The 13,732-nt window shown below is 42.1% G+C and overlaps 1 protein-coding gene across 3 annotated transcripts in view; it reads right to left on the bottom strand.

Moving 5' to 3' along the window:
* LOC134358902 (catenin alpha-3-like) overlaps positions 1 to 13,732 on the bottom strand; it is an 812,224-nt gene that overhangs the window by 433,859 nt on the left and 364,633 nt on the right. For all 3 annotated transcript variants that reach the window (XM_063071542.1, XM_063071543.1, XM_063071544.1), the window contains one exon: positions 11,341 to 11,497. In XM_063071542.1, coding sequence (XP_062927612.1) covers positions 11,341 to 11,497 — 157 coding nt within the window. The remainder of the gene's footprint in view (positions 1 to 11,340; positions 11,498 to 13,732) is intronic.

The raw sequence follows: 13,732 nt of genomic DNA, 5'->3' as shown, positions 1-13,732 counted from the left end.
AGCGGCAGAAGACAAGTCTGTACTCTCAGTGGCCACTTTATTAGGTACAGGAGGTATCTAATACTGAGTGTAATGGCACCATGCATCATAGCCTGTTTCCAATACTTCACCTCAGGCTCATGACAGGGCAAAGGCGTTAGTACAGAGTGGCCCTCTGGGAATCTACAGCAAGAGGAAAACAGCTTTAGACCAGAAAGAATACAGACCGGGGCAACTTAAAGAGAGCAGTCCAACAAAAGCTTTTTCTTTTGTTAAATGCTTAAACTCTGGATTGAGTCATTTCATTTCAATCCATGGCAGTCGTTTATGAAATTATAAATCTTTTACATGCCAAGTGAAAGGAACTGACATAAACACAGCCTTAAGTTATTGCAACTGAGGAATATCAATCACATTGATTGTCCTCAGCACCGCGAACACATTACGATGAAGCTGCACTGACAGCACTGCCCTGGGCTATGGAAAAAGTGCAATTGTAACCTCATACCGAATTTAATACATTTGAGTTACAATATGAGATGTCTTCAGGTCTATATACCTTTGGTTTTCTTGATACTGTGTCAGCAGTTAGATAATTAAATCAAAGGAAACATAAAATATAGAAATAACAATAATGACCCCATCAGTTCAAACCAATTCATTTAAAATGTAGCTGCATGTTTGTTTCTTCTGTCTCTCTCTTTCCATTCGAGGCATTTCCCCCTACATCATTCCAAAAATCTGTGATCCAAAGTCAAGCCCTTTTGGAAGGGACTTGCTCTGACAGCTAATATCCTCCTTCCTCTTCCCAGACCCCCACCAAATCATGGGATCTTCAGTTCTTGGAAGTTTTCAACCAGGCCAGTGTGACTAAGTCTCTGAACAACCAACAATGTATCACCTGTGAGAACTAGAGGAGCCAACACACTTGTTCTTGTTCCATCAGGGACACCCACTGTGCCATCCCATGCCCAGCATATAGCCAGAGACTAAAGATGGCGGCATCAGGGGTAGGGACCACGAGGATATGGTCAAGGGAGGTGGAAGAGCGCTTACAGGAGTAAGTGGATTGGACAATATTCCGGGATTCATCTTGAACTCGGAATGAATATGTCACAGTTATCACCAACTTCATCAAAACCTGTGTGGATGAGCATGTGTCTTCGAGAATATGCAGGATGTACCCAAACCAAAAGTCGTGGATGAATCAGGAGATTCGTCGGCTGCTGAGGGCTAGATCTGTGGCATTCAAAACCGGTGATCCAGAACTACACTATAAGGCCAGGTACGACCTATGGACGCAACATACACAAAATGCTGGAGGAACTCAGCAGGCCAGGCAGCATCTATGGAACAGAGTACAGTCGACGTTTTGGGCTGAGACCCTTCAGTAGAACTGGAGAAAAAAGGATGAGTCAGAGTTAGAAGGTGGGGGAAGAAACACAAGGTGATAGGTGAAACCAAAGACAGGGGAGGGGTGAAGTAAAGAGCTGGGAAGTTTATTGGTGTAAGAGGTACAGGGCTGGAGAAGGGGGAACCTAATAGGAGAGGAAAGAAGGCCACGGATCAAAGAAAAGGTGGAGGAGCACCCGAGGGGGGTGAGAGAGGGAAAAGGGGATGGGGAATGGTGATAGTGGGGAATTACCGGAAGTTTGAAAAATGAATGTCCATGCTGTTGGGTTGGAGGCTATTTTAAGAGTGAAAATTAATTCCAATTGAGTTTAAAGATGGAATTAGATGCACATCAGCTCTGGCAGGGTTTTGTGGTCATTCCTTCACACAAAGTAAAACCTAACATCATGAATGGCTGTGATGTTTCACTCCTAGATGAGCTCAATGCCTTTTATGCATGCTCTGAAAGGGAGAATAAAACTACATCTGTGTGAATCCCTGCAGCATCTGGTGACCCTATTATCACTGTCTTGGAGGTTAACATCAGAAGATCTTTAAAGAGGGTAAACCCTTGCACGGCCTTAAGCCTTGATGGTATACATGGTGGGGCTCTGAAAACCTGTGCCAACGAAGTGGTGGGAGTGTTCAAGGACATCTTCAATCTGTCATTGCTATAGTCAGAGATTCCCACCTGCTTCAAAAGGGTGACAATCACACCATTGCCCAAGAAGAGCAGGGTGATCTGTTTCAACAACTATCCCCCAATAACACTCACATCTACTGTGATGAAGTGTTTTGCGAGGTTGGTCATGGCCAGAATCAACTCCTGCCTGAGCAAGGAGCTGGACCCACTGCAATTTGCCTAGCGTCACAATAGGTCTGCAGTGCTTGCATGTCTCACTGACTCTCTACTCAGCCTTGGACAATAGCAATACCTGTGTCAGGTTGCTGTTTATGAACTACTGTTCAGTGTTCAACACAATCATACCCTGAGTTCTAATCAACTGCTTTACTTTCTTTACACCCATTATTGTGCCAGGCACAGCTCAAATGCCATCTATAAATATGCCAATGATATAACTATTGTTGGCAGAATTTCCAATGGTGATGAAGAGGCATACAGGAGCAAGGTAAATCAGCTGGTTGAGTGGTGTTGCAGCAACTACCGTGCTGTCAAGGTCAGTAAGACCAAGAAAGACCTTTCTGAAGTCCACAATATTACTGACATTGGTCAGCGAGATTGTGGACGTCAGGAAGGGGAAGTTGAGGGAACACACACCAGTCCTCATTGAGGGATCAGAAGTGGAAAGGGCAAGCAGTTCCTGATTGTCAATTCTCTGAGGATCTATCCTGGGTCCAACACATTGATTCAATTATAAAGAAGGCATGACAGCAGCTATATTTCATTAGGAGTTTGAGGAGATCTGGTATGTCACCAAAGACACGGCAGATGTACCATGGAGATCATTTTAACTGGTTACGTTTCCATCCGGTATGGAGGTGTCACTGCACAGGACTGGAAAAAGCTGCAGAAAGTTGTGAACTCTACCAGTTCCATCATGGGCACTATCCTCCACTGGATCCACCAGGACATCTTCAAGGAGCGAAGGACCCCCTTCACCCAGGACATGCCATCTTCTCATTGCTACTATCAAGGAGGAGGTATAGGAGCCTGAAGCCACACACTCATCATTTCAGGAACAGCTTTTTCCCCTCCGCCATAAGATTTCTGAATTTACAATGAACTCATGAATATTACCTCAGTATTTTTCCTCTCTTTTTGCATTATTTATTCATTTAGTTTTCTTGTTATATATGCTTATTGTAATTTATAGTCTTATTGTTGTGTATTGTAATATACTGCTGCCACAAAACAAGAAATTTAATGACATATGCCAGTGATATTAAATCTGATTTTGATTTTAATTCTGGTCAGGCTGGTTCCTGACATCACAATTGTCCTTCAAACTCCCTTGAACCAATGTACTCAATCAGTGACTCAAGAGGTTCTGCAGATGGTGGAAATGAGAGTAACACACAAAAAATGCTGGGGGAACATCTGTGGAGGCGACTATACAGTCGATATTTCAGTCTGAAACCCTTTATCAGGACTCAATAAGTAATGAATTTCAAAAGGCTTTGATTATTGCACAAATGGAGCTTTGAAAATAATTAGGAAAAACATTTTTTTGCATACACAGGATAATTTTGATGCAGAATTCATTGCCTGTGGAGGTGATAGAAACAACCTTTCAGGGTTTGCAGGAGATACGACAGTGATTGATTGAGAGAGGCTGGCTGTAGGGCTATGAGGAAAGGATCTCCACTCATGAAGTGTCTCAGAGCGAAACATACACTCTTTATTCTTTTCGACAGATGCTGCCAGACCCGATGGGTTCCTCCAGTGTTTTGTGTTTGGTACTCGATCAGTGACTGCCACTGACAGTGGAAAACAGTCAGGTTATTCAATCAGATTGAGCATCTACCCTAAGGCAAAGAGGTTCCCACCCCAGACAGGTATCCACTCACTGCCAATGAGATAACACAGTAGATGGGCAGCAAACATGTCGGTTAGTGATGGCTAAGTAGGAGGAGGTGGAGGTTTGGAGGTGGACAGGGTCAGCAACTTTAAATTATTTTGCATTATCATATCAGAAGGTCCGTTCTGGGACTAGCGCACAAGTTCCCTCACAAAGATGGCACGACGGCCCCTTTACTCTTTTGGAAGTTCGCGTAGATTTGACATATCATTTAAAACTTTGACAGACTTCTGTAGATGCACAGTGGAAAGTATCCTGTGTGGCTGCATCATGGCCTGGTATGGAAACGCCAATACCCAGGAATAGAAAAATCTGTAGAAATTAGCAGATACAGCCCAATCTGTCATAGGTGAAGCCTTCCCCACCACTGAACACATTTACAAGGAGCAATGTCACAAGAAAGCAGCATCCATCATCAAGGACCCCAACCATCTGGGCCATGCTCTCTTTTCACTGTTGCCCTTGGGAAGGAAGGACAAGAGTCTAAGGTCCCTCACTACCAAATTTAGAAACAGGTATTGCCCTACAACCATCAGGCTCCTGAGCTGGTATGGATAACTTCACTCACCTCAACACTGAATGAATTCCACAACCAACAGACTCACTTTCAAGGACTCTACAGCTCATGTTCTCAGTATTAATTATTTATTTTTTAAATCTGTACTATTTTTCTTCTTTTGTATTTTGGGTTGTTTGTCAGTCTCTAAATATAACTTTACAACAATTCCTGTGAATGCATGTAGGAATATGTATGTTAAACTAGTATCTGGTGACGTATACATACTTTGATAATAAATTAACATTGACTTTCAAAGTAGGAAAAGGAGTCTCAGGGCGATCAGGAGTATTGCTTCAACAACACTCCTAAGTCATCCTTGGTGCAGTACTGGGAGGGTGTGTCTTGAGGGTACCCTCGTCTCCAAAAGTGTAGAATGCCGAGAAAGAGCATGTTATAAGCAGCTTAAATCTTACAAAAACAGCTGTCCAGGCAGTCTAAAAATCTGCAATTCACAGGCCATTCAAAGCACACAGTGGCCTGATCCAGCACTCACAGCAACCAGTAATGAAACGACCACAGAAAAGCTGGGGAAGTTCTCCAACGATACAAAGAGGTTTAATGTGGTACACTTTGTCAGAAAACAACATTATATGAACAGTCAAAGGTGTGAGCGTATACAAGTACAATTGTTTAAATGAGAGAGAGAGAGAGAGAGACTGTTTTTTAGAGATACAGTATGGAGTAGGCTCTTCCAGGCCCTCAAGTCACGTTGCTACGGCAACTCCTGACAACCTGATTTAGCCCTAACCTAATCACAGGACAATTTACATGACCAATTAGCCTACCCAGTACATCTTTGGACTGTGGGAGGAAGCCAGTGCACCCAGGGAAAACCCCATGCATTCCAAGGGGGGAGACGTACAGAGACTCCTTACAGAGGATGCTGGAATTGAACTCAGAACTCTGACTCCTGAACTGTAATAGCATCGTGCTAACCGTTACGCTACAGTGATGCCCACTATCTGATATAATTGACTACCATGGTCAGTAAATCATTTAGGAGCTTGGGATTCAAACGCAGGGGTAAAATGATGAAAGTGGAAAGATGATACTGAGAGTTTAAACTGCTGAGGTTTGGGCACAAGTGAAGCTTGAAAATATTTAGCTAAAGCCTTTTTTTCCTAGATAGAATATTTATGGTGCAGAATTCACTGTCTCTGGAGGTGGCGGAAACAGTCAATCATGTTTTCAAGAAAACAAGGATGGTTAATTGAGAGAGGATGATTTATAGGGCTATGAGGAAAAAGTCTCCAGGAGGCTCTACTAGGAGCTGGAAAGAGTTTTAAAAATTAGCTTTATTTATCACTGGTATATCAAAACATCAAAGCATACAGTGAAATGAGTCCTTTATTTCAAATCAAATCAGTGAGAATTCCGCTGGGCAGTCTGCATGTGTTTCCAGGCTTCCAGTATCAACATAATGTTGTGACACTCTTGGGGCGGGTGGGTGGGGTGGTGGACAGCCAGCCCCTGTGCTTCTAATGACCAGCACTGCTTGTTGTTCTTGTGTTAAAATGATTTTGTGGAATTATGGTGAGAAGTTCCAGTTCATTTATTGTTACTTTTTAGCTTGGGTTAGACAGTTATTCACTTGTGTATTTGTGGGTCACCCTAACTGTAACCGGGGCGTGTGATGGTCACCTCCCCCCGTCTGTATGAGACTGGTTGGGTTCACTCTCCGGGTCATGGTGCCCAGTCTGTTTTGTGTTTATCACAATAAAACAGTTGTTGAGTTCAGTGAGCTTCCTCATCTGTCATTATGGACCAAATGCTTGGTACAATATGTTCGCAATTCACTAGCCCTATCCGTACGGGATCACTGACACAGTAAGGTAATGCACTAACCACTACGCTGCTATGCTGCTCCAAGTAGACTCAATGGGCTGCATGGACTCTCTCCGTGCAAAATGGTTCCATGATTCAAAAGCCTTTCAAGCTGAAGGATGATCGAAAGAGAGGCATGTCGTGCTCTGTCAAAGTCTGGCAGTGAGTGAACATACTTGAAATAGTGCAGAATAGTGGAGCTCAGCCATGGAATTCTCTTGCCCCAGCATCAAGCATTGTGGAGAATCGTAGGAGAGAAGACAATGATATTGAGACCATGGCAGAAGCTTTTGGCACAACTTGCTCTGCAGCTTCCACCACAGCATATCATTCTTTCTGGTCATTGTAATTAAGTTGTTTATAATGGCTTTCTGTATAATTGGCTGCTTCATGGTTCCCAGCTTTAAAAAGCTCAGAAACTTCATAAAGTCATTCTCACTTTTTGATTCTAGATGCAGTAAGATAAAATAAGGAAATAAACACTAATTTTTGAGAGACTAGAATGTCTTGAATAGAATTATCTGCCCTTTAGGCTAAAGACCAGCACAAAGTTTGATTGAAATAGGTCACCATTGAGAAAACAAGTTTCATTTGGTACTTTTAGCCTATACACTACAATTCCACAATATGCTTAAAGTTGCTATCTCTGAGCTTGCTGAAGAGTACATCATTTACGGACGGGTTGTTGGGGATAATATCACCTCCAACACTTCTTCTGTTCAGTTCCACACACATGTAGAATTACCCTTTGGATTCTCCTTGTCCATTCCCATCTCTCATCTACTCACTGACACCATTATCCAAAATCAGCTGGTTGTGTATTTAATATTTCAATAATATTTGAGTTGCCCTTCCCTTGGACAACATCAGTGGCGTGGAGAGGGGAGACTTGCAGCATGGGCAACTGCCGGTCTTCCATACAACCTTGCCCAGGCCTGCGCCCTGGAAACCTTCCAAGGAGCAAATCCATGGTCCCACGAGACTAGCAGATGCCTATTGAATATTTGAGTAACGATGTACGTATATATGTAGGTTGATTCAGCATTCTTGTTTGTTTTAATAATTAATTAGGGTTATATGTGAAAATACATCAACTGCATACATCATCACGCTACCACATGATACATGTGGGCCTCACTTAAAGTGAACCTGACCTAGACCAGTATACCAGGACTCCTGTGTTTCTGTTGAATTAATTTAATGTTTTGAAGTTACAAAACATAACATTGACGATGAGGTATTTTCAAAGCGAACCCAAGGTGGTTCAAATGCAGCAAAACTAAAAAAAAATACGCAGAGGAACGTTACATAATAGACGCAATCCGGCGTGTGCAGCAAGACAGTCAAGTTTAAAAAGAGCAGTGCAGCAGATATTCTTCAGAATGGAAGACACGATTGAGTTTAAAACAAAGTAAAATAATACAGAAGCATTCAGTGTTCATAAAGAGTAAGTACCAGGTGATAATAATAATTAAAAAAAACAGCAGAACTGGCTGGCTACAGTGGAAAGATTGATGAGTTTGATTACACAACGGGTAAATGGCTCATGTATACTGAGCTATTGGAACAGTATTTTGAAGCAAATGAAATAGCCAATGAGAAGTGAATACCAATTTTTCTAGGTGCATTGGGTTTAAAGGCAAACAGTTTGACTGCTTAAACCAAACCATCAGAAATGAGCTTTACTGCTATTGTAGAAGTGATGCAGAAACACATAGAATCAAAGCCATTATTGATTGCAGAATGCTTTTGGTTTCGTAAGCGGAATCAAAGAGAAGGGGGGTCCATTACAATGTACATGGTTGAATTGAAGAGATCGTCTGAGCATTGTCAGTTCAATAATGGTCTTAATGATACCATAAGAGATCATTTAGTTTGTGAAATCTTAAAAAGAAAGCACTCAAAAATAGCTCCTAACTGAAGTAGCTTACATTTAAAAGAGCAGTTTAAATCACTGTTTCAATGGAAACTGAAGACAGGGACATAATTGAGTAGCAGTCAGGAATGAAAGTGAGCACGAACAAAATTGCAAAGTCCAAACAGAAACCAGCCTGGCTGAACAAAATGTGTTACGGGTTCACATTCATCAAACAAATGCAGGTTTAAAGGCTAACTTTGCAGAAAATGCAACAAAGTAGGACATATACAATGAGCATATTCGACAGACAAAAATAAATGGACTGCACAAGGAAGAGAAAAAGATAAAAGTTCAAGTTGCAGTTTCAAAAAGAACACTAATCTGCTTGCTGTTGATAAAAAAAATTGATAATGATGTAAGTGACACAGGATTATGTAGCCTTGAGATTTTCAGTGAAAACTAATAATAGATAAGCAATATGGCTTACACCAGAAGTGAATGGCAAATTAATTAAAATGGAATTGGACACTGGTTTGGCTATTTCAGTCACTCTACAAGATGAGTCTGAACTGCATTTCAAAGATGCTGTTATGCAGCCTTCAGATATCCATCTAAAAACTTGTGCTGGAGAAAAGATAACTCCTGTGGCAATGTCATTTGTAATAGTGAAATACAAGCAACAAGCCACATTGAGCTTGTATGTGGTAAAAACAGAAGGAACAGCATTGTAGGGGTGTGATTGTCTGGGACAACTACAGCTTGATTGGAGGTCCATTCACCATTTGCATGCCTCATCCCCTGCAATGAAGCCAATTGAAAGCCAACTAAGAAAGGTACTGGCTGATGCCACAACTGTCCCTGTGCTTTAACACCATGAACTGTGGCCCAAAAGAGGTCGAATAGGTGTTGGTATCAACCTTGGTGCCTCTAGTTGGAAAGTATATTCCAGGAAGGACCATGCTTCTCCAAGGAACTGTAAAAGTGAAGAAAACAGTGGTCCGAACACAACAATTTTTAGAGGCAACATATCTGACAAAGCCTCTATTATGTTAATCAGGCAGTTACTTGTGAAATGTGTCTTGGTTTTAAGCTGGAAGAGAGTTAAAGAAACTTCAGGGAAGTTGCAAGCATTTGGCTTTTGTAAGTATAAAGAACCAGGCTCTACTCTGCATGTATTGAGATTATTGCATGAACTTCAAGTGGGAGATGAAAAGCTGCTTGTAAAGATTGATGCAAAGACCAGAGCCCAGCTGAATGAATGGAAGGCAAAAAAGGAAGGAGTCAATGGAGATATGAAACAGAGGATCCATCAGATAATGTTGTGGAGGAGAAAACCAGGAGGAGAAATATAACTGGAGCAACAGAAGGACTAATAAGAGAATACTCCAGTGAACTAAATGCACCTTCCTAAGATCAAGATGCACAAACTGTAAAAGAAAAAGGAGGGAAGAGATGGAGAGAAAGAATGTGAACAAGAAAGAGAATGGGGTGAAAGAGAGAAGGAAAGTGAGAAAGAAAAAGAAAGGGATTGAAGTGGATCCAGAGAGAGAGAAGGAAAAGAAAGTTGTCTGGAGCTGCAATCTCTGAGTCAACTCCTACGATCACCATGGAGAAGGTCCCAGAACTTGAGATTGTTTTCACAGCCCAGGTATTCTCTCACCTGCCAAGTAGAGTGACTTCCCTTGTCAGGAAGAAATTATCCGATAAGATTAAGAAATCCTCCACATCAAATAATTCTTTAGGCCTGAATGGGATAATTTAAAATTTACTATGCAGTGGATGTCTGCATCTAGTAGTTGTATTATATAATATAAAGTGTGTATAGTTGAGATGCATTCTACATTGATTTGGAGATTATAGCTAAGCAGGGAAGAGTGTTGTGTATTTAATATTTCAATCGCATTTGGGTAATGTTATATACACACACACACACACACCTATTGTTTGATTAAGCATGCTTGTTCATTTAAATTGTTAATTAGGGGGTTATATATAAATATATGTTAATTGCCTATGTCATCACACTATCTTGCAATACATTCATGCCTCACTGAATGTAAGCTTGAATTAGACCCATATTCCCAGATTCCCATGTTTCCTTTGACATAATGTAATGTTTTGAAGCTACAAACGTAACACAGACCTCAGGCTTTGTGTGAACACTGACTGGTTAAATCTCCACTTCTCTCCTCACTTCCTCTCCCTCTGAGACTGTGTTCGACACCTATTTCCACTGAGGTTGAGTGAGACTACAACTAGAGGTCATAGATTAAGGTTGAAAGATGAAATACATAAAGTGGAACAAGATGGGGAACATCTTTACTCAAAGTGTGGACCGAGTTTCCAGCAGAAGTGATGGATGTGGGGTTAATATCAGCATTTAAGAGAGGTTTGGATAAGTACATGAAAGGGAGGGGTAAGAAGGAATATGGTCTGGATGCAGGTGGACGGGACTAGGCAGAATAATAGTTTGGCATGGACTAGATGGGCCAGAAGACCTGTTTTCTGTGCATTAGTACTGTAACTCTATGACCTCACGTTGGATAATTAGAAATTTTATCCAACATCCAAAGCTATTCTCTTCAGTTCCCCAGGCACCTAATCCCATACCTCCCCTGGCTGAATACGAATCTGCAGCAGGTCCCATGCTGAACTTTTAATCCTTTATCCACTCCACAACTTAGTCCTCTAACCCCTACATCTGTAATTTTAAAACAAGACCCACTCATGCTTTTATCCTCTACTAGAAAGCACGGCCAACTCTTTACAGCCTCTCGACTTGACAACTTCAATGGTACCCTGGCACATTTCTTGTGGTGTAACTAGATCTTATTCAAAATACTTACTCACAAACGACTCATGTTAGGTCCCCTGCCTTCTCCCTCTCCCCCAAGCCAGTGAGCATTTTAACCTCAGAGGGATCTCTGTGCTGGAAAGAGCTACGTAACTAAACAAAGGGTGAGGATTGTCTCAGAGAGCTCTTCACCTAGTTGACATCACGCCAGAAAATGGTGCTGATCTATCATAATCTTTTATACTTCTCCTGCTAAAAGAGGCCATTTGACTCATCAAGTCTGTGCTACCTCTCCAAGTAGTATAATCAGCCCCATCATCCTCATTTAATTTCCCCTAGCATATTCTCTCAAATGTGGCCAATCATGTAATCCCAGTACAGATAATTGCCTTACCAGAGATGGCGAGAAACTCATCGATGCTGGTAATGTCATCAACTGCTTCAGTCAGGAGACGGACATGGCTCTCCCAGGTCTTCTTATACACCTCCACGTTGCTCTGGAGGCTTTGACTTTTTGGGGAGGAAGCAAGAGCCAGAGCAGCATTGATGACCTGTGACAACCAGAACAGTGAACATCTCAGAACTGTTTAGAGAGGTTGGTTAAGGTTAAAATCAACTCCTGTCTCACCACGGACCTTGACCACTGCAATTGGTTATGCCACAATAGGTCTACAGCAGATGCAACCTCATGTGGCTTTGGATCACCTGGATAATACTGATACTTAAGTCAGGATGCTATTTATTGACTACAGCTCAGTGCTTAACACAATCATTTCTACAGTTCTAATTGAAAAGCTTTAAAACTTGGGACTTTGTACCTCTGTTTGCAACTGGATCCTTGACTTCCTCTGCAGAAAACTACAGTCTGTGCAGATTGCAAATAACATCTCCACCTCGCTGACAATCAACACTGGTGCACTTCAGGGGTGTGTGCTTAGTCCACTGCTCTACTCTTTCTATACCCATGACTGTGTGGCCAGGCACAGCTCAAATGCCATTAAAAAATTTGCTGATGTTGTTGGCAGAATTTCAGATGGTGACAAAAGGCATACAGGAGCAAGATATGTCAGCTAGTTGAGTGGTGTCGCAGCAGAAACCTTGCACTCAACATCAGTAAGACCATAAAGCTGATTGTGGACTTCAGAAAGAGTAAGGAGAGGGAAAACACATTAGTCCTCAGAGCGGGATCAGAAATGGAAAGAGTAAACAATTTCATGTACCTGGGTGTCAATATCTCTGAGGACCTAACCGTGACCCAACATATTGATGCAGCTATAAAGAAGGCACAACAGCAGCTATATTTCATTAGGTATTTGAGGAGATTTGGTACGTCACCAAAGACACTTGCAAATTTCAACATGGAGGGCATTCTAAGTGGCTGCATCACCATCTGTATGGGGGTGGGGGGAAGCTGCTGAACAGGATCGAGAGAAGCTGCAGAAAGTCGCGAACTTAGTCAGCTCCATCATGGATACTATCCTCGGTAGCATCCAGGACATCTCAAAAAGATGGCATCCATCGTTAAGGACTCCCATCATCCAGGACATGCTCCTTCTCATTGCTACCAGCTGCAAGAAGGGACGCACTAAACAATTCAGTGTTTCTTCCCCTCTGCCATCTGATTTCTGAATCGACATTGAACCCATGAGCACTACCTCACTACTTTTTTGCTCTACTTATTTAATTTAACCATTTTATATTGTATATATACTTACTGTAATTCACAGATTTTATGATTGCATTGTACTGCTGCTGCAAAATCAACAAATTTCACAATATAGGCCGGTGATATTAAACCTGATTTTGACTCTGAAACAAGTGCACCACTCATATGACATGTGTCAGATGGAGGCTGAATAATGCAAGAGCGAACGATCCTGATTGCTGGACAAATGACAGATAATGTTGAAGATGTTCACCAGGTGTAGAGAGAGAACCACAGTACGTATTTCTAATTAAAGACCATTGACTGAGAAGTTATCTCTTTTCCTCTCTCCACAGCTTCTCCCTGGCCTGCTGAGTATTTCCAACATCATCTGCATACTAATTTGCAAGTGTTTTGCAGTAATGAGTTTTTCACCTTCTTGTCTCTGTGAACTAATCATCTGCTGTCAGCCACCGGGTTCATTCTGAAATGAGGTTTTACATCAGCTCAATGATTTTTATGCAGGCTTTGATAGGCAGAATTATGACGCACCCATAATAGCCTCCACATCTCCAGGTGACCCTGGAATTTCCATCCCTGAGGGCAATGACTGTAAATCCTTCAGGAGGTTGAATCCACAAAAGACACCTGGTCTAGACAGCATACCCGGCTGAGTACTAAAGAACTGAGTTGAACAACTGGTTGGAGTACTTACAGATATACTCAACCTCTCACATCTGCTGCCTGAGGTCCCCACTTGTTTCAAAATAGAATCTAATGTAACAATGCTGAAGGAGAATGTGGTGACCTGCTTCAGTGACCACCATCTGATCGTGCTTACGTTAACTGCAATGAAGTACTTCGAGAGGCTGGTTACATCAGCTTCCACCTCAGAGCTGCCCTGGATCTGCCCTAATTTACCTGCCAGCACAACAAGTCAACAGCAGATGCAAATTCTCTGACTCCTCACTCTTCTCTGGACCACCTGGAACTCAAATGTCAAGCCGCTGTTCGTCCACTACAGCCCTGTATTTAAATCAGTCCTACCATCCGAATCCATCATCCAGCTTCAGGATGATGGCCACTGTGCCTCCCTCTGCAATTGGATCCTCATCGGCGGACCTCAGTCCGCGAGGATTGC

Source organism: Mobula hypostoma, chromosome 19 (assembly GCF_963921235.1).
Source record: "Mobula hypostoma chromosome 19, sMobHyp1.1, whole genome shotgun sequence".
In the NCBI taxonomy this organism is placed as follows: domain Eukaryota; kingdom Metazoa; phylum Chordata; class Chondrichthyes; order Myliobatiformes; family Myliobatidae; genus Mobula; species Mobula hypostoma.
The sequence above is the reverse complement of the archived record's forward strand: the minus strand, read 5'-3'. Positions and strand labels throughout refer to the sequence as shown.